Source organism: Pipra filicauda, unplaced genomic scaffold, assembly GCF_003945595.2.
Source record: "Pipra filicauda isolate LSUMZ 115617 unplaced genomic scaffold, ASM394559v2 scaffold1_size10287979_pilon, whole genome shotgun sequence".
Classification (NCBI taxonomy): Eukaryota; Metazoa; Chordata; class Aves; order Passeriformes; family Pipridae; genus Pipra; species Pipra filicauda.
This window is the reverse complement of record NW_024104310.1, coordinates 8,380,249-8,402,075: the sequence shown is the minus strand read 5'-3', so window position 1 is coordinate 8,402,075 and position 21,827 is coordinate 8,380,249. Positions and strand designations below refer to the sequence as shown.

Below are 21,827 nucleotides of genomic sequence, written 5' to 3'. Positions count from 1 at the left end.
AGAGTCATTTACTAAATATTTGCAGATTGCTTCTGACAGTGAATTTTAATGAATTCAGTTATTGGATGAATTAATTTATTTTAATTTCTTAGTGCAGTTGACTCTTAATTATCTGGACTGTGGATTAACTGTGTGTCTCGGGTGCAGAAACACTTGAGCTGTATCCAGGCAGAATACATCTATTAGTTTTCTGCAGCCAACAATTTCCCTGGAAAATTAGACAAACCTGTATCTGACACATTTACATGCATATACACCATCTGCAAAGGATCAGGAATGCTGCAGTCAGTCTCCAGTGAAGGATTCTGGAGTTTCAGGCAGTATGATGTTGACAGTTATCTTTTTATTTTGTGGTATGTCCTTCTCTAGTACCATCATATGGAGTGGTGAGTCTCCTAGAGCTCTTTGTAGAGGGGTTTTTTATGGTCTTTTGAGGTTCTTTAGTAGGTTTCATTTGGTAGATTGACAGTTAATTCCAGCAATTCCTCAGCTTGCCAGGGGAGGGGAAATCCAGCATCTGAAAGTTGCCAGGTTTGGTGATTTGAACTTCTTGTGGATGTTTTACAGTCCCATAATTGTTATCCTGTTTGATCATTACATATATATCCACCAAGACATTAAAATTCATGAATATTTCATAAAACTCTGAATTAAAATGCCTTAAGTATCTCAGATTCATTCTTATACCTCTAGATGCAGCAGTCCCCTTGACCTGCATAGTAATCTTGGCTCTTGTTCTTACCATGGAGCTCAGTTTTTATCAATACATTGAATTTTTGCTTCCTTCTTAAGGTATTGGTGGATTTATGGTACGTCAGAGAAGTCGTACAGGGCAAGGGAAGACTAAAAGATCCCTCTCCAGGAAAGATTCTTCTGGATCTGTTTCTGAACAGTTGCCTGGCAGAGATGAAGGTAAATGCAGGAACTAGTTTTTAAATTTTTGTTCATGCTTAATGCAATAAAAATAATACAACTCATCAACATACACGTTTGTCATGATGGCTTTATTAAATCAACTGAAAATACCCACTCCTACATACTTAAAATTTCAGCAGAGCCCATGATTTACAAAGAAACTGAATTGATGATTTGCTGCCTATTCTGGGAGATAAATAGTGAGGATTATAAGGCAGATTTAGAACAATCTTCTTTCTGACACACCTTCCTCCACATGTAGTCCTGATCCAGAGGTGTCTTCTGGACCATCAGTTTTAACAGTCACCAGTGTTCCATATTCCACAAGTATGTCTGATATTTTTATGTATGTGTTTATGCTCTGGAAAATCCTTTATCAGAGAGTTTAATTACATGCTTTTGTTTCATGAAGAAGTAATTCCTTCTTATTTTAAAATGAGACATTATTTTAAGCTGAGAGTTTCATAAACTACCCTTACGTTTCATGTTATGAAAGATGACTTAAAAAAATAATTCCATATTAATTTGTAATTTTCTAGACATGTGTCATATTTCCCCATCAGTGTTGTCCCTTCCAGGACTGAAGAACCCAGCTGTGGTGTCTCTTCTCCTAGCAGAGCCATTTCAATGCCGCAGTACTCGGTCGATTGGGCACCTAACAAGGAGTCAGATTTTATTTGTGTGCCTTTTTCTCTTACTTGCTGTGTGTGATTAGACTAAATTATTTCACCCCTCTGGAGTTGTTCACACTAATCTAGAGAATATTGAGGTATCATTCAGGTGAGATGTGGAGTATGTTTAGTTCAGAGCCCGTTTCCTATAAAGTCAGTAGAAGGAGGCAGCTGCTTTTAAAGGTTGGTTGATACCACCTCAGTTGGAAGACTCTGGCCTTTGATTTCTCCTATTGCTCTCTCCTGTCTGTTTGGCTGTTGTATTTTTGCCCTTTCTAAATCCAGATTAGTGTCTTGCTATGTATTTGTACAACATGGTGGAGACTGGATCTTTGCTACATCATCCAGACAGTATTATTAAAAACTAGTATTTAAAGTCCACAATTTAGTGCTTGTTTTCTCTTTAATATTAGTGTTACAGCTGTGTTTTTCTGCTTTGTAAATAATATTTCATTGTAGCATGCTGCCTTGTTTCAGGTAGTGCTGAAAATTTTGTGGTAATTTTTTTCATTTCTGTAGGATCTGCTCCTGTAAGTAAAAGAAAAAAAAATTGGTTAAGAAGCAAATTCCCCATTCTGGGTAACAGGACAATGCATATTGTTAAAAAGCAGTATTCCTAAACAAGTGTTCTTCAGTTAAAAGTTGGAGCTTCTCTTTGTCTGCTCAGGCACAATTGCTTGTTGAGAAAAATATAAGTCAGAAAGTCAATGTGTGTTTTAAATCATGACAGCTTGCTGAGAGCCTCCTTCTCAGCGGCCAGTACTCATCAGCCTTCCCAGGATTTTTGGCACTCCTTTTCTCTGTAAAACCTCCCTCTCAGACAGTGCAGAGGTCACAGTGTTGGTGAACCTCATTCCACTCGTGGCCCTCTGAATATGATATGTAGGAGATCACTACAGTACAAAGCAAAGCTGATTTTATAACCATGTTAATATGGTTTCTTAAATAACTTCCCAGGGTCCTTAACTTTATGTGATTTGCTTTGGCAAGACAAAAGTAGCAGGACATATAAAGTTCTGCTTTTACCTGCAGTGTTTTCCCTGCTCGGTTGTAATAAAATACTGAATGATTGATGAGCACTCTGTGCTTTTGTGTTTATTAGAAAAAGCAATGCCACTTTGAAATATGATAGCTGAATAAATGTGTAATTTTTCTTGAAGGGATTCTTTATAGATTTCTTTTTCTATCCTGTTCGTTATTTATACGACAGTTCTTTCTCGGATTTAAAAAGAAAATAAGTTTTTTACTTTCAATTTGAGAAAAAATAGTGTGTGAAATGAAAGGTGATTAATGTGTAACTCAGCATTGATGATTTTGGAGATACTCCTTCAGTGGAATTGTCTTTCAAATACCTGGTTGAATGGCACCTATAATTTCTCTCAAATTACCACATTCTTCGGTGACTCGGAGGTACAAAAGTTAAAGGTCTGTCTGTACCTGGGAGTTATGAGGTGATGATGTGACTGGTATCACATATGGTATTTCCTGCTGGCAGAACCCAGATGGTCAGGTGACAGATCACAGCTGGCTGGATAAAAGCCACCTTTAGAACACATCTGGAGTGATGTTCAGTAAACCCACGACCCAGAGGGGTAGCCAGATACATTAGATGTGCTGCCACTGAATCTTTGGAGCAAAATAGTGAGTATTTTATTTATTTGTGCCTGAATGTTGCTTTTTAGGTTGGACAGAACAGCTGCCAGACACTCCAGTTGAGGAGTCTATCCCAGCTTCTGAAAGTACTGAGAAAATAAAAAAGCGTTACAGAAAAAAGAAAAATAAACTGGAAGAAACCTTTCCTGCCTACTTGCAGGTAAAGCTGTTGGGATACTTCTTGTGTAAATCCATTTAAATACCTGATCTTTATGTGTGTTGATTCATAGCTCATCAGCAGTCGTGGGTAATAACCAGGATATTAATGGTGATGGAGCAACTTACCTTTCATTAACCAGTTTATAAACTGAGTGTTCTCCCACTGAGAACATTAATTGGCTTATTCTTTTTCTCAGCCACTGTTTCCATGAAAACTTTTATTATCTTGTAGATGTTCACCAAACTTCATGGCATCAACTGTATTGGGATTGAAAGCAAAGAATTAATAGAGAGGCAGAACAATCTGTTTAAAAATAATTTGTATTTCCTAAGTAGGGAAGTAAGTTGGAAAGAAAATACTTAAACAACATTTCCTTTGGATTGATAAGGATAAATATTTCAGTGCACATTTTACTTCTGTAAAATGCAGAATATTTCTTAGATTCTTCTTTTGTTCATACTAGAATAACTGATACTGAAAAATCTATCTTTATTTTTAGAGCTGAAGCCTAAATCAAAGGTTTATAGACTACCTGAAAACAGAAAAAGTTGTTATATAATGAATAAAAATTGACTAGAAAATTTGATAGGTTGTTATCAAATTACTGAGTGTTCAGGCCTGGATGAGTGATGGCTTATGTAATATTTTAAAAGCTACTAATGTAAGTTAAACATCTTCAGGTGTTTTGTTACTGCAGTTACACGAGGGGGATTTTGTGCTAAGTGAAATGCAGGGTTTGGTTGGTCTTGAATTGGGATCACAGGGTGCATGCATGTTTTTCATTAACTTCTTGATCCAGGTGCCCAGCAGTGTTCACCTTCTTCAGCTGTCCTTTTTGTGCCAGGAGAAATGTTTTAAACACTTAACAAATTGTGATATATAATAACACTGTGCTGGTACACTGTCTGTGCCACATGTGTAAGAAGTCTAGAGTTTTTCTATGTAATTTAAGGTGTGAATTTAATCATAAAACATTAGTAATGTAGCTACCTTAGTTAAGTTGTAGCCACTCCTGATAGCCTGGAAGAAATACTGCCATGCTGGAAGGCTCATGGGACTGAGACTGTGTTTTTATCATTGCCTTTTAATGTTAACTTTGTCATTTACCCAACTTTTTCAATAGGTACAGTGTTCTTCCCACATTGAATCATTTTGTCTTCTTTGCAGGAAGCTTTCTTTGGGAAAGACCTACTAGATACCAGCAGACAGAACAGGATGAGCCTGGATAATTTACCTGAAGAATCACTTTCATGTAAAGCAAATCTGACCACCAATTTCCTGGATCCTTCATCTGACCCCCTTCTTAGCTCAACCTCCACTCCAGCTCAGGCAAAACTGGGACCTCAAGGTATACAAAGCTAAAGTTAGTGATAATTCACTAGTTTGATTTTATTGTTGTGACTGGAGCTTTTCCACTCTCTTTTCCACTTTTCTCACAGTGTTTATCTGATGTGTTTTTCGACATTCTGTATAGGAACTGTCCTTGTGAGGTTAAGTTACCCTGATAATCAGTGATATTCAGCTCGAGGGCTCCGGCTGTTTCAGAAAGATCAGTGGATGGCACAACAATTGGCACTTAATACAAATCTGCAGCTCCTTGACTGTAACATCCATGTGTATAAAGTCCATGAAAATAAATTCTGTGTAAGAATAAGAATACAGATCTGTTATAGAAGAAGACATAGATACTCTAATTAAAAGATATTTTTAGTAGTCTAGTGAATATTAGTTGGATCCGACTTTTCTTTAATGTTTTAGGTTATTTTAGGTTGCCAGTCTCCTCGGAATTTTTGGTTCACCATGTCCTTTCTGAACATGAGTGCCCTTTCCAGGTACAGTTTGTAGCCCCTAGGCAATCTTTTGCTTTTGCAAAACCTTACTGAAGTTACTGCTGAGAGTTTTGCAAATAGCCAGAGGGTTGTAAAGTGCTGCTGAAAGGGCAGCGTCACACAAAAGAGCAATTAAAACCTTACGGTCTCCTCCAAATTATTTTTTTCTCCGTGTCTTGTAGTATATGCTGTTAGCTAGAGGTGTCTTTTTATTTTTAAAAACTATTACTATTTCTTGTGTAAATTAGTTAATTTGTGGCTTGTGTTTCAGCTCATCCTCAAAGTTTTTCCATCTAAAAATGTTTGTACACATTGATACAGCTTCCCCTGTCCAGAGAGTCATTTGAAGAAAGGTCACTTATTTTGATGGTTACTCAGTGAAAATCTGCTAAATGAGAAGTAAAAGGCTATATTATAATTAAACATTGATTCTTGTATGGTTGTAATAGAGAATGCAAAAGTTAACTTCCCCTGAAGGGGAAGCTGCTGGAAATGGAATGTTTCACAGTCTGTATTTCCTTAGTTCCAGTACTACAAGAAGATAGGCTCACAATGACTTTTTCCCACCCCAGCATTCTTTTGAAGCCGGAGAAATACAACTTTAGAGGTCCTTGCTGGCCTATCCAACTGCAAGATTGAAGTCACTAATGTATTCATGTGTTAAGGTAGTATAGTGTTTTAGAAATTCTTGAAGTTGATGTTAATTTAATGTTCTATTTTTCCGAAGTTTGAGAGTTTTTTGTAAATAAGCAGAGTTGTAAAACTTTGTAATTTCCTCCTCCTTTTATTCAGAAATAAATAATAATGAGATGGCTATTAATAAATAAATCACTAGCAATGGTTTTAGTAGATAGCCTACTGTTTTTCCCATTTGACATATGAGAGACTCAAAGGCCAGTGCTTTCTGGCCATAGGAATGTTCTCAACAATTGTCTCACAACTGTTCAGATTTCCAGCCAGAATTGTGTCCAGATGGAGCTGTTTGTTGTAGTGGGAGCACCAGTGGGTGAAATCATCTGCCAGTATTGATCAGTTCCAGGGCAATTTTTCTTGACTCTTTCCCTGTGACTTTGTGGCACACGGTTATTTCCACAGTAGTATCCACACGTGTGAGAGACAGATTCATTTTGTGTGGTGGTGGAGACCCTGGTAAGTTGGCTGATTGCTGAGCTCCCTTCTGGCTGGAATTGCAGAGCTGGAGATGAGAACAGTGTCCCAGGGCACCTGTGATGTTTTCATCATTTCCACCCAGGACCTGGCTGTGGAGCAGGAACAGCATGGACTGCTTTGTTCACTGCACTGGGAGGCTGTAGGACTGTGTTGTCACTGACTATGCTGTTTTCCTACAGTGCCATTTCTCACAAGGACTGCTGACTCCTGAGAGTCCTTCCTTAATTGCATAGGTCTTTTCCAGAAGGAAAACATTCTTCTCCTGGAGACTCCACTTGTGTAATCCCAGGATTAGGTGCAGTGATCAGTCTGCTCATGAGCTGACAGAGCATTCCAGGGACACATTCTGTGATTTATTTAATCTTACAGCTTGGTTAATGGTAGCTGAAGCTTTTGCTGTTTTCCAGTAGCCAAGCCTGCAGTAGTGATGGGGATTGGCAGAGCTGTTCAGAAGAGGGGTTTTGGAGTCCTTTGTTTATTGTTATTTTCTAACGACTGTGGCTGAAGTGAGTTTTAGGCTCCCAGCCCTGATTTCTGTCTGGCAAAGAGGTTGCTGTTTGTGTTCTCAGTTACAAGACCCACCTTTCCTGTGGTTTTATAACGTGTGGCACACTGTGCACTGTATCCTGCATGGCACCAACCCTTAAAATCATTTCCAAGGCAGTGCTGGAGCAGAGTGCAAAGGTTTGCTCGCTGAGAACACAAGCACCAGATCTCCAGGGTCTCCCTGGCTTTTCTTCATGGGTGAAGTAGAAGGTATTGATTTGGATCTGTTGCATTCTGAGGACTCTCTCTTAAGTTTCCTGACTTGCATGTCCCTGATGAAAAAGAAGCCACTTGGTAAGGTGTGTTCTGTGAAGGCTCTGGCAATGTGAACTTCCCTTTATCTTGAAATAGCTCAAATTTAGTGTATTTTTTTTCTGTGGATGCTGAAAAAGTCATTTGTTCAAGTGGGGTCTCCAGAGAAGGCTAAAGAAATTCTTCCCAGACAGAAGGAGAGGAGTTGTCTGGGTCTCTGCAGCTGATTCAAGTGCTGCTGGGACATTTTATAACTGGATACATTACTGCCTGATAAAGCATCTTAGGGTGGCTGCAGCCTTAGGAGAGGCATTTTTATTATTTTAGAACTTAATAAATAAATAAGAGTAAATGCTTTGGAGAGACCAGGATCACAAGGTAGCAGTAGAACTGTGCTCTCTTAGAGATCCAGCATTACAAGCAAATTATTTTCCTTTTTGCTTTGTCTTTGCTTTCATCTCCATTCTGAAAGAGTCAAATTAATGAGCAGTATTGAGCTATTTGTTTGGCAGCAGATGTCAACCAGCTATTGATTCTGATCTGAAGCAGCTGACTCAAGTGATTTCGTTGTTTCCAAGATAATATTTAGCACACATGGAATTAAAACAACCTTAAAATAGAAGAAAAAAATGTACAAATATGCTTTAGATTAGATGTCTTATGTGAGACTTGTGGATCATAGACTCTGGCCCTCTGCTGTCACCAAAACTCTGCCTTTTTATAGATTTAACGAGGTCCATTTTGAAAGCAGATTGCTTTTTTCCAGCCTACTCATCTCATCAGAAGTCCATTACAGAATCTGATTGCCTTAATAGTTAGAGGCCCTCTAATTTGAAGCCTGAATATATTCATGGCCAGTTTGTAGCCATGGGGGGGTAAACTCCTCAGTTATGTCTTTCCACCTGAGCTCTTTTCAGCTACTTATATATTTATGTTCAAATGAGAAGCTGAGCGTTTAGGGACTGTTCCCGAGCACATGACTAAAGGCTGTGGAGAAAAGCACCATCACATAAAATAGTACAGAAGAATTAAAGGTTTCTAATACAGTCTTGATGCTTCCTTCATAGGGGCCCTGATACTCACCTGCCTTCAAGTAGAAATTCAGGAAAGTTAAAGGGTTAAAGTCAATCCTTTACCTACCTCCAGCTGAAGTCATTACATCACCTTCTGGTGCCTGGTGTTAGTTAGTTACTTGCATAATTGGACCAAATTGCCAGAAGGAAAACAAGTATCTAAAGAAAACCTAAACAAGCCTAACATAAATCAAAGAAAAAATCCAACCAACCCACCAAAACCCCAGCAACTAGGTTCTGTTTAAAACCTTACATTTAACAGTACTTTTTATCAGGTACAAAAAATAACTGTGCCTGCAAAGTGATGTGGTTTTGAGGCACTTTTTAATAGTTTTACTGATATCAACAGGAGCTGTATTCTGTATGTACATTTAGATGGATTGGTCTGCACTGGCACATTGATCCACCTCACTGAGCGGCAGAAAAAATTATTTAATTAGGATTGAATCGTCTTGTCTGCATTGCAAAGGATAAAAGTGGATAAAAGTGAAGAATAGGAATAGTAAAGTGAAGAGGAATAATTTTCATTTTGGCTTTGTAGTGGAAGAAAGGAAGAGGGTTGTTTTTGAAAAACAGCAGAAGGAGTTTCTAATTCATTGTTAAATTTAGCAGCTTGGAAAGTAGCCTCATGATACAAGTAAATCCTTGGCAGCAGGCTCTGAATAAAGCTATGTACTTTCCTGGGACAGTTGGATTGTAACAGTGGGAAGGGCATCTGTGTATGTGTGAAATGTGTGTGTTGACTTTCTGGTCTCTCTTCAACCTGGCCATATATTTGTTTTCCACGTTGTACATTTTATGATTTGTTTTAACCCCCTTTTCCTGTTTAGTTATATGTGTATTTACCATCTCATCATGTTTCCTTGGTCTGGCAATGATTGATCACGTAGTCATGATAGTCTGCAGTTTTTCTGAAAAATATTTTTTTCATCTTTCATTTATTTGTCAAACAATTTTTGCAAATGTTGCACATCTGTAATAGTCTTAAACAACTAGTTAATAAAACCAGATGGGCCACACAGAGTAATTTCTCTCTAATGAATTGGAGGTCAAGAAGATAGTCTTATCCAGAATTTATTATTTAATATTAAAGAGTTTATTGCTAGACTGGGCCAGTTTTTCCTACATGGCAAACTAACACAACATTTCTTGCTCTGGCTGTTCTCACTTCTTCAGGATTTCTTCTGATCTTAAAAATAGCATCTTCAATTTCCATTTATTTATTCTTGCCTCTTAGTCTTAGATCAGATTGCAGTAACTAGTTGCTTTTGTCTTAAGAAAGAGACTAGTTGTAAAAGAAGTAACTGATTTACCTTTAAAAAAAAAGTTCTTTGTTGATTTACTGTGAACTGTGTCCTTTATAAAACCTATTTGTTGACTTACATTCATAAGCCTTTGTGTCTTAGAGGTTGCAAGTTCTCAGTAGGTCTTGGGATGTTTTTTTCATTTAAAATCATCCAGTCTTTCTTGAACATGATTGGTTACATCATCACTTTTAAAAATACTAACCAATGTAAGCATGTGGAGGTGGCTTCACATGAGGGAGGGTGTTGTGACCCACCCCAGAAAGTGGAGAGTAACCCAGGTTCTTATTAATCAATCCCTTGGGGTGGATTAGAGTGAAAACAACACTGAATAATCAGTGTTTGTAAACATATATATGTAGGGTTTATTTTAGAACAGTTTTGTTTCAAAGGTGTAAAAAGTTATGTTGGCATTTTTGGTATTATCATCTGTATCTATCATCGACAGCAATATAGCAAGCATTGGAACATAAGGATAACACTTAAGGAAATGCATAAGGGAGAGAAAGGGAAAGAAAGGATAAAGGTGGAAAGAGTCACAACCCACGGGGTCCAGCGATGAAACTTGGTAGTTGCAGCTTCCATGTCTGTTAGTTGAAGTGTTCTTGGTCCCTTGGGGCTGGGGGAGGGAAGCCCCCACCCTCAAAGAAGTTATGAGTTATTATATACTTCCAGAACGCCTTGTATCTCATGGCAGACACAGGGAGATGGGCCCCACTGCCTCTTCCCAGCCTGCAAAAGCCCCCTGGCGATCCTGGAATGTGTAAATGTTAACCTTTTCACTCTCTGACAGGCCCTTGCAGCCTGGCAAGCCTGGGTTTGGGTTTCCAGCTCAAGCTCAGGTGCATCACCAGGGTCGTGTAGAAATGCCACGACTGCTTAATTTTCTTTGTTGCCTCTCACACAGGTAGCACCGACGACCCTTTAGCAGATCTTTCTGAGGTCTTAAATACTGATGATGATATTCTTGGAATACTTTCTGATGACTTGGTAAAGTCTGGAGATCATTCAGGTATGTACATTTAGGAGGTCTCTCCAGTATTTGCTTTCTTTTTTTTTTCCTCTCTTTATTATAGATGTATTTGTTGTACTGTGTCTACAGGTTAAGCTCTAGGTCATTTCAGATATAATTTTCATATCTTAAGAATACCTTGGTTTGGAATGATTTTGTTGTGTCCTACCAAAAAAAAGATCCCCAACCTCGTCAACATTTTGTTTTACTTGGCTCTTTGCTTTGCTGCTTAAGAGAGAATAAAATGTAGCTGCTGTTGTCTCTCATACCTGCATAGCTTTTTTCAGCATGCAGCTTTTTCTTTACTTTTTTTTGTTTTCGTGTTGTAATCATCCATTTTATCTGGTTTGGGTCCTGTAGGTCTTGATTTATGCACTTTCCAGGTTGAGAACTCACCCTCCCCATTTGGTAAGAATCTAAACAATGGATGATCCATGGTTAGCAGTAGCCCTCTTTCCTAGTGGTTTTAGCTGAAAGAACTGCATGTGTAGAAACTAGTACTCCTTTCTCCTTTACTGTGTCACTAATTCATGCTTTCATTTTCCACTCTGTGGTGTTCGAGTCTAACACGACCTTCAAACTCTGCACTCTGCCTTCAAGAGTTTTGCTTACAGCTTTTAAAAACCTTCCTGAGTTTCTGTGTTCCATGATACAAACCCATGCATTTCCTTGCTGCCACTGTTGATATTACTTCCTATAGTAGTGTGTAGTTTTTATCATAGTGGTATATTTTGTGAATTAAAAGCATTTTTGTCAATATGAGTATATTAAAGCATGAATAAAGCAGCCAGCATCAATCCTTTTGCTTCCACTGGGTAATGGTTCATCACCTTATGTAAAACACAGGTTGACAATACGTAGAATGGCATGTTTCATTATTTTAAATTTGAGTTTATTTGGTATCTATTACAGAAATACATTTTAAATACTGAAGCAGGTAGTTCTTTTTTTTTCCCCCCTGCCAAATTTTTCTCATTTGGGAGATTTATTGACTTGTAAAGGATGTTAGGAAACTTGTGTAATAAGTTATGTTTTCTTAGTACCAACAAATCACTTTGATGTAACCCATAATATTCAGGAGTTGTTTTTTGAAATAAAAGCTTCTACAACTTGTTTTATACTGGCTAAATTTCAGCAGCATTTCAGTAGATATTTAATGTAATATTTGAAGTGAAGAACATTTGGAGTGAACCTTAAGGTACACGAGGATGAACCATGTTTAATATTGGTGTGATTGTTTTTAAAATGTGAAAAACAGTTATAGTGGAACTATGTACTGAAAAAAATACACTCAAACCCATGCTGTACCTAAACTCAGTAGTCTTATTTCCCATTCTTCCAGTTGCATTATATTCAATTAACATTCCTCAAGCAATGCAATAAACTGGAGGTAAATAGTGCTTAGTTTTGTTTACTTTTTCTAATGAATGTTTTGTTTTGCCTTACCATTCAGATCTTAGGAAGTCCTGGTTTAGTTGATAGCTCAGCTCTAGGGGGTAAAAGAAGGGTTTATTCTCGTTATTCTATACCAATAAATTTCACTATTCATGTCTAATTTAATATTCTTTCTTCCTTCAGCTGGATTGGATATTGGTCCCATCTCTGATGATCCTTCTTCTCTGCCTCAGCCAAATGTCAACCAGAACTCACGGCCACTGAGTGAAGAGCAGCTGGATGGAATCCTCAGCCCAGAACTAGACAAAATGGTCACAGATGGTAATTTTTTTGTCCTTAATCTTGGTCTTCTAGAGAACTTTAGTAGAAATAATCTTTTTTCCTCCCCACCAAGTGACTCATCTCTGTATTGTAACATACCTATTTGGACTTGTCTGCACAATTACTTTTACTGGTTCTTTTGGTGATTACTTATTCTGTGTTGTCTTTTCTTTGTCCAGGTGCTATTCTTGGTAAACTGTACAAAATCCCAGGTATGTATCCCAATCTTCACTGTCTTTTATAAAACACAGTTCATAAGCAATGCCAGCAACTCATGCACAACATTTTTTCAGAGCTGGGAGGAAAGGATGTTGAAGATCTGTTCACAGCTGTGTTAAGTCCAGCAGCCACACAGCCTCCTCTGCCACAGCCCCCGCCTCCACCCCAGCTGATGTCTCTGCACAGCCAAGGTATGTTCCTCTGGTACTTTTATGAACAGCAGCCTGCTCAGCAGAGTTGTTTAAATGCTGCCATGGGAATAGGGCACAGCCTTGTTTCTGCTGTTGCTAAATTGTGGAACTTGCCATTGTGAATTTGTGAACTGTTACTCTAAACCTGTTCTGAAGGGGGTATGTGATTAAAATCCACATAAATATTGCTAATAGATAAGGACAGATATTTGAGATTTTTCTGACATATCGATGCTTTTATCTTAGCTGACACTTCTGTGGTTTTGAAATTAGTCTGTGATAAAGCATGTGTTCTCACTTCACTCTTTAATTACTTTTGAGTACCTCCTCAAGGGTAAGGCAAGAGTCTGTATAACACTAATTTACTGAGTCTTAATTTTCTGTAAGTATGCAGTTTAACATATTATCTAGTCCTGTTAGAGAGAAGGCTAAATAATTTTGAAATGTATCTTGGAGATTATAATTTATTTTTCTCATTACTACTAAAATTGCCATGAGTTGATGCGGCATATTCTTGCTCTGATATTGAAAGCAAGGGACAAGTTGATTTTATTTATTGTTATTGCCAGTAGAGACATTTTTTTAAGCAGTATGTATGAGGATAATCACATATGCTCCTTTTCTTATCAGACATCACCTCTGAGCTCATGTAAAGAGTGCCCATTCTGTTATACTTGTACTACAAAAAGTAATATGAAGATTGATTTCACCAGTGAATTAATCATAAGAAGAAAAGTGATTGGTTTCCTAGTTGGATTAATTTCCATAAAAAGGAAAGACTTCAAAAACTCTAAGAAGGGAGAGAGTTTAAACCATATAATGAGGTGATTTAAAGCAAAAGATAATATAGATACCATTGCCTGTTTCCCAGTGACTTGAGTACTTGGAGATAACTTCAGCATTTGAACTCTGTAAGATTTTCAACTCCTCCCTGTGGGAACTGCCACAATTACAAAGTTTTAGATTCACGATTTGGTTCCGTTACAGTGTCATGATCCACATGTTTCTGAGAGATAAATGCTGCAGTAACTGGGAAGCTTGCATCAAGTTTCAGCAACTTCAAATCAAATGAATGCTGTCTTCTCACATGTGATCCCACAGTGCAAACCAGAGGCCTGACTGTCCCTCCAGGTCTTCACAGTTGCTGTATACTCTCTGTTTACCAGCTATAATAAAGCACATTTTCTTTAATTCGGTGTACTTGCTGCATAGCACATGTAACCTATAGATCAGAAACAACCTCCTAAAGCATGACAGAATGATACAGTGTCATCCTACAGATGCATCTAATTCCTGAGCTACTTCTGTGCTTTCAAGGAAGTACTGGGACAACAGTTATAATTTCACTTAAATGACAGGGATCCAGAGGCCAGTGCTAATTCTGTGTAGTAACATCTGCAAATACCATCTGCTGGGATGAATCTGCCTGTGCCACATTTCTAAGACTGTAATCAAATAAATAAAATTTTCTGGCTTCGTACTGCTAGACTGGACATTTAATTAGAAAATGCTAATGCTCATTTGAGTAGAGTTATCTGTTTCATTGGTTACAAATTAGGGAGTTAGTAGATAATGAGACTTACTTTGGTACACTGCTCAGGAGTCTCAGAAGAGGAGATATTTAATTCAGGTGGCTAATGATAATCCTGCAAGGACTGAAAACCATTCTCCATGCTTGCTGCTTGGATCTGGTGTAACAGACAGGAAGACCATTAGCTTTTAAGAATATATCTCAATATAAAGTGCAGTGTCATAGCGTGGACTACTGCAAAAGTTTTGGAAATCCATTAAAAAAAAAATTAGGGAAGAAAAAATTCTCTGCAGAGATGTGATGCATTAGGAAAGAATCCCTTAAGCTTGTAGGGAAGCAATTTAAACTGATTTAAAATCTGTTAAAAAAATGTAAGGACATTGCTATAAAATTTTAAAGCAATTAGTTTTTGCATTAGGTGAGACATTGTCTTCTCAGTGAAAACTTCCACTTCTCCCTTAGAAGTAGTCACCCTTTAAAACAGTAATTTAAACTTCTTCTTTCCAGGAGAGAATGCATTTCCAAGAGTGCCCCTTATGAATGGTCTGATTGGCCCCAGCCCTCATCTCCCTCATACGGCTCTGGCTGCTGGAGGTGGTTTGGGCACCTTCTCTCCCATTACACAGCAGCCATATCCTGATACCAGGTAAGTCAAGTTGGGAAATAAAAAAAATATTTACTATTTAGTGTACTTAGTATTGAAAAAAAGTATTAGTAACAACAACCCTTGGAGGGTGGTGTTGTGACTGATACTGTGATATTATTAGTTTTTGACAGCCACCACCAAAACTTCTGTATTCTTGCAGCCTTTTGAAACAGCAAACAGGATAAGTACTTTGCTAATTGAGGACTGTTTGTAGTTTTGTTGTTTTTATAAAACAACCCCCTTTTGTGACTTGTCAGGGATAAGAATCCAGCGTTCAACCCAATGGTGAGCGATCCCAACAGCTCGTGGGCACCAGCTGCTCCGCCTTTGGAAGGTGAAGGGGATACAATGTCCAATGCCCAAAGAAGCACTCTGAAGTGGGAAAAAGAAGAAGCTTTGGGTGAAATGGCAACTGTAGCACCTGTTCTCTATACAAACATCAACTTCCCTAACCTGAAGGAAGAATTCCCAGGTGAGTGGTTTTACTGAATCAGGTTGAATATTTTGCAGCAATTTATGCATCTTGATTTGAAATAATCTAAAATAGGCTTATCAAAGCCTTGTGTATTAACACAGTTTTTTGGTTGCAGACTGGGCTACAAGAGTGAAGCAAATTGCTAAACTATGGAGGAAAGCAAGCTCACAGGAGAGAGCTCCCTATGTGGTAAGAACAATTGCCACCTGCATTTGCATACTTCCAGAATATATATATTTCATTTATATGGTCATTTTTTTTCTTTTTTTTAAATAAATCAAGTTCTAGGTTTCATGAACGTTCCCTTACTCCAAGAATACATTTGTAATTTAACTTTGAATACTTTACCTGTATTCTTTGCTTTTCAGTCTTGGAATAAACTACATTAGTATTGTGCAATCTAACGATATCAGCTGAAATGAGAACATCTGTGGTTCCCACTGCCTCTTGGCTACATTTGATTCATACCTCAAGTCTTCTTTGCTCTGTCTCTCTCTGCACAGGATCTCACCAATTTCTTCAGAAGGATAATAACGACTATGTGATTTCTCTCTCTTTCATCATCCCCTCTCACTGGTCTGTTCTTTTTTGCCCCTTTAGAGTTGCTGAAGCCTTTCACCTGTTGAACTAACAATTCCAAGGGTGTCAGTGCTCACATCCCTGCTTTGCTCATTTACTCCATTTTCTTGCTTTGCTGTTCCCCTTCGCTGCTTACTCTCTTGCATTGCTTTGTGATGGAAACTCTTTTCATATGTTCCATGTTGAGGAGCATGAAGGACTCTGTTTTTCTCTCCAAAATCATTCACCTCCTTCACATCTGAGTCAAGTGAACACATGTATTTGTAGCAGCTGTCTGGAGTTGCATGGTCATTGATTCCATTGGGCAGAACTTCTGCTGTTCAAAGGGTGACCCTTGCACTTTCTTGAAGCCTCTGTTGAAGCCTGTCCACATCCAAATCTCAGAACCTGTATTACTGATTGTTTTAGACCTTCTGAACCATTGTTAGCAAATGTACTTTCCTTTAATTTCCTCTCACATCTCCATTCTCTCCTAGTTCTCATCTTCTCTTTGTTTGTTCACAGCAGCAATTGGATGGTCGTTCTCACTTTGTAGATTTCTGTGGATTATGCAGGGTTATGTTTTCAGTCTCGTAGCCTCCCCTTAACCTGCACTTTTTTGATACAGGCCAATCAGTAATCAAGTTTGATTCCTATACATGTTGATGACTCAGGGTTTAGCAGAACCAACATCCTGCTGTCCAAATTTAAAAATTTCCCTTATCTCTGACAACTTTTAAGAGGATAAATCATACCCTAGATTCAATGTGGGAGGTGGAGTTCTTGGTCTTTCTGAAACCCTTTTCACTTGAAAGAATAATTCTCTATTTTTGTCTTTGTATCACTGAGGCATTATCATTATTCTGCTTTTTATTTAGTGTTACAACTTCAGCACCTTTGGACACCTATGTCATCTTGTCCATGCTGCAGTTAATTTTGGTTGTTCATCCTGTCTAGTATTTAGAAGATAAAATCACTTACATGGATGGCATTTACCACTTTACAATTATTTCTATGACTGACTGTTTTATTTTTTATTTTTCTTAACAAATGCAGTCCTATCCTCATGATGGATATCCAAACAGCAACAGCAAGAAGTATTTCCTTCATCTTTAGAAGGAGAGTGCGTGCAAGTGCATGCTCATGCACACCAGTATTTACACAGCAAGACATGGTTAATTCCTTTCTGAAAAGTCCTTGTACTCTTGCCATTCAGCTGTTGCTGGTGCTCCTGGCATTGTGCACACAAGAAGCTGCTGTGGTACCTCTCCTGAGGGACTTACACTCTGGGATGATGAACAAAGGCTGAAATGAAATTTAGGAAAGCGTTAGTAAATTTTGACTGTAGGCTTTTTACTTTCTTTAGTGTGCACAATCCCATCACAAATGACACTAATTTTTCTGCTACTGTGACACTGGTGCTCTCAGCCATGTCCCTGTTTCATTGCTGGGGGGAAAGGATTAAAGCCTTCTCCAGTAGGCAACTCCTATTTGACAACTAGAAATAAATTTGTAAAAAAGAAGATGTGAGGGTTTGGTTCAGAAAAGGAATCACATCCTAGATTGGTGGTAAAACAGACCCTTTGAAACTTCCATTAGATACTTTTAAGTGTCACTATGGCTGTAAAATGCCTCATTGAAGAGGAATTACTGTTCTTCCATCCAATTTTTCCTGATCCATAAGCCCATATCCTGTGTTTATACTGTTAACTGTTAACAGACTGTGATCTATAGAGGCTATTTAATGGAGTAGACTGTATTTTTCTTGTCATTGAAGTTCTCCACATTAGTGGCCTTTATTGATCCAAACATCATCTGCTGTGCTCATGTCTTCAGACTGCAGACCACACCAATATGTGATCTGAAAGGTAAACTGGTGGGATTCGTAATTTCTTGGCACAGCACAGTACCTGAATAGACACCCCTCATGTACAGAAAACCTTTGCTAATAGGTTTACTAATTCCTTTACTAACTGCTAATAACTCCTTGGTTCTTTCCATGTATGTCAAATGCAGAATTTCTGTAGAGATGAAGTATTTTCCACTTGGAATTCCTTTTAAAGTCTATAATTTCTTTTCTACGAGGATGCATGTGATTAAAACAGGCTGTACAAATAATTTGGTGATAGATTTTGTAGGAATAACAGATGCAGTGTTCACACTTAGCAGAAGAAAATGAGGCTAACTGCATCTTTTTTCTTTTTCCAGCAAAAAGCCAGAGATAATAGAGCTGCTTTGCGCATCAATAAAGTACAGATGTCAAATGACTCCATGAAAAGGCAGCAGCAACAGGATAGCATTGATCCCAGCTCACGCATCGACTCCGACCTCTTTAAGGATCCATTAAAGCAGAGGGAATCAGAACATGAGCAGGAATGGAAATTCAGACAGGTGTGTTGCATTTAGGGTGTTTTGTTATATTCTTCCAGTTTTTTGTTGCACTGTCAGAATCTGTTGTCATAAAATCAGTTTGAATCTTTCTTTGTAGAAGAGTATAAAGTCAGCCATTCTGCAGGGGAAGGAAACAGATGTTATTAGAAGAGAAGCTGCTTGCAAAAATTTTAAAATTTTGACTCTTAAATCCTATGTATTATGGAAATAGGGTGTTCTTTCTCTGCATGGCTGGCTAGTGCAGTTGTTAGTTTTTACACACCCCAGTCCTGCAGACTGCTGCTCCAATTGGGGCTGGCTGTCTCTCAAAGCCCATTTGCCTCACGTCAGTGCTGCATCTCTCAGTAGCCTTTGTCTTCAGAATATAAGGTTGGAAAGCAGTGATGTTCTTTTGGCAACCTGGGAAATGCTTATTCCCAGGCAAAAAAGGTAAAATGTCATGTCAAAATTACATGTCAAAATTACATGTCAAGGTAATTGAACTTTGCAAATAGCTGGACCCTCTTCTCCCATTGCATTTAAGATTTGCAATTTGCGGTTATTTATAATTCATCTTTGATGTGTCCTGAAGTTTTAAATTATAGATTCAGTCATCAGAAAGATTTTGTATGCCTCGAACTTACTAGTGTAACCTTTTTTTCTCATAATTTTAAAACAGCAAATGCGGCAAAAGAGTAAGCAGCAAGCCAAAATAGAAGCCACGCAGAAGCTTGAACAAGTGAAAAACGAGCAGCAGCAGCAGCAGCAGCAGCAGCAACAGCAGCAGCAGCAGTTTAGTTCACAGCAGCTTCTGAACCAGTCTGGCTCAGACACACCCAGCAGTGGGATCCAGAGCCCCTTAACGCCACAGACAGGCAATGGAAGTATGTCTCCTGCACAACAGACATTCCATAAGGATCTATTTACAAAGCAGCAGCTCCCTGCTACGCCTACATCATCGTCCTCAGATGATGTGTTCCTAAAACCACAAGCCCCACCCCCTACTCTGACCCGAATCCCAGTGCACGATTCACTGTCTCAGACTCCTCAGACATCATCACAACAGATGTTTTCGCCAGGTTCCACAAACACAAGACCTCCCTCTCCAATGGATCCATATGCTAAAATGGTGGGAACACCTAGACCAGCACCCATTAACCAGAACTTTGTTAGAAGGAACACCATTGCCCCATTAGATAGCTGTGCAGCACAGTCATCCGTATCCCGGCCCATTCAGGGAGCTGAACCATCGGGAAGCAGGCCTTCACCAGTCAGGGATTCATGTTCTTCATCTCCAGGGAGCAGTGATCCCTATGCAAAGCCACCAGACACACCCAGGCCTGTCATGGCATCAGAGCAGTTCTCCAAACCGTTGGGGGTCCTGAGATCCCTGGAACAGTCAGGGAAGGTTCCTTTAGCAGCTGGAAGCAGTGACCCCTTTACTAAGCCGGCTCCTAGAACTGATACATTTCAGAGACAGAGAGTAGCCTCTGCTGATGCCTATGCACGACCTCCATTGACTCCGACTCCTGCTCCTGATGGGAGCCCTGGACCTTTTAAAACTCCTATGCGCCCTCCTCAGTCCCCACAAGATCCCTACACGTCCATGCCAACCACCCCCCGGCGCGTTGCTGTGGATCCATACGAAAGGCCCGCTTTGACACCGAGGCCAGTGGATAACTTTTCCCATAATCAGGCTAATGATCCGTACAGCCAGCCTCCCCTGACTCCCCACCCTGCAATAAAGGAGCCTTTTGCCCCCCCGCCCCGGATAGCGCGGCAACAGAGCGATTCTTTCCCTCAGTCTGGGCCCATTTCAAGGCCAGCTTCTCAGGACCCTTATTCCCAGCCTCCAGGTACTCCTCGGCCAGTTGCTGATCCTTATGCCCAACCCCCAGGAACTCCTCGGCCCACCACAGTTGATCCATATATGCAGCAACCACCAACACCGAGACCTTCTCAGCCGGCAGATTTATTCTCTCAGACCCCAGCAAATCAGAGACATTCTGATCCATATGCCCAACCTCCCGGGACACCGAGGCCAGTTCTCAATGATCCCTATTCTCAGCAACCAGCAACTCCAAGGCCAGGGATTTCTGAGGGTTTTAACAGACCTGCAATGACAAGACCAGGACTAATACCAAATAGAGATCCTTTCCTGCAGACACCACAGAGCAGGTTGCAGGGCACTTTTGTCAGGCCATCAGATCCATGTTCTCAAACTCCCAGACCTGCAGGACCTGCAATAACAGATTCATTTAGCCATGGTCCAGCTGCTCCAGCACGTGACCCATATGATCAACCACCAATGACTCCAAGACCTCAGCCGGAATCTTTTGGAACTGGTCAGCTGGCCCATGATGCTGCCGATCAGCCACGGCCTGGATCTGAGGGCACCTTCAGTGCATCTGGAAATTCTCCCATGACTTCTCAAGGACAGCAGTTTCCCAAAGTTTCACAAGTTCCTGGCCCAGCACCCACCACGGGAGTAACAGATACACAGAATACCATGAATATGTCTCAAGCAGATACTGAGAAGTTAAGACAGGTGAGCATAATGTTCAATACTGATGGTGTTAAAATTCCATAAATAGAAGAATTTCCCCCATTCTTGTTAATATTTGAAGTTTCTTGTCATTAAACATAGCTGTATGTAAGATAAGAATCATCTTAATTTACTTAGTATGTTCATTTGGTCCACCTGGATAGAACCAGAACATATAGAATATGGAAACATCAGTAATTTTTAAGATCCAAAAAGAAAGCAAAGGCCATATTTGAAGCCACTGAAAGTGTAGATGGTTGGTCTGTAATAGCTCTTTTAGCTGGAGTCTAAGGGAAAAAAACACCTTGAAAGGACAATTAGTTCTGTTCTGTAACAGATGAGATGTGGAGCTGATTGTCAGTGACTTCTTCACTGTCTGGAAAAGTGGGTACAGGCAAAGATCTCAGACCAGGCCTCTGACTTTGCAGTTGGCCAAAACGTTGAGATGAATCCTACCCTTGGTCACTGCTTTTCTTGAGGCACTTTCACTCCAGGTTTCTACCAGTGAATGTTTGGCCAACAGCTCTTGCTGAGAATAGAATTACATTCAGCTCATGGAAAGCTGCTCACTCTTTTGTTTGGAAGGAGTGATGGGAAGCGGATTTGGTGGAAAATTGGTAGTATTTATCATCAGAGTCAGAGCAAATTCTGCAGCTGTGGTGCAAACCTCTTGCTGAATTTTCTTCAGCGGACCTTTAGTCACCCTTGCACTTTTCATGTGGCAACAGGGCCTGCATTGTTGGAATAGAAAAAAGAAAAATTCCTTTAATTTTAATTGATAGAATGGATTCACACCATATATTTTGACAAGAGGTCTGAATGTCAAGTTGCACCATCAGCACCTTGCACAGTTTGACCTCCCTTCTCAGTTCTGAGGTGATTACGGTAGTTCTTAATATTTTTCTGTAGTGACTGAAGAATTTCTTTCCTCCAAAAAGCTTAACCTAGCAGAGTGTAACACTTCAAAACATGTCAGTTGCAGTGTCAAGCG

General features: G+C 39.4%; 1 protein-coding gene across 7 annotated transcripts in view; it reads left to right on the top strand.

The window, feature by feature from the left end:
* KMT2C (lysine methyltransferase 2C) overlaps positions 1–21,827 on the top strand; it is a 195,193-nt gene that overhangs the window by 143,807 nt on the left and 29,559 nt on the right. For 6 of the 7 annotated variants that reach the window (XM_039380759.1, XM_039380761.1, XM_027727804.2 and 3 more), the window contains 13 exons: positions 793–912; positions 3,269–3,399; positions 4,567–4,747; positions 10,481–10,585; positions 10,946–10,993; positions 12,164–12,301; positions 12,481–12,513; positions 12,595–12,711; positions 14,750–14,888; positions 15,146–15,360; positions 15,479–15,552; positions 18,130–18,312; positions 18,971–20,839. In XM_039380759.1, the coding sequence (XP_039236693.1) occupies positions 793–912; positions 3,269–3,399; positions 4,567–4,747; positions 10,481–10,585; positions 10,946–10,993; positions 12,164–12,301; positions 12,481–12,513; positions 12,595–12,711; positions 14,750–14,888; positions 15,146–15,360; positions 15,479–15,552; positions 18,130–18,312; positions 18,971–20,839 (3,353 nt within the window). The remainder of the gene's footprint in view (positions 1–792; positions 913–3,268; positions 3,400–4,566; positions 4,748–10,480; positions 10,586–10,945; positions 10,994–12,163; positions 12,302–12,480; positions 12,514–12,594; positions 12,712–14,749; positions 14,889–15,145; positions 15,361–15,478; positions 15,553–18,129; positions 18,313–18,970; positions 20,840–21,827) is intronic. The other variant, XM_039380760.1, reaches the window with a different exon arrangement.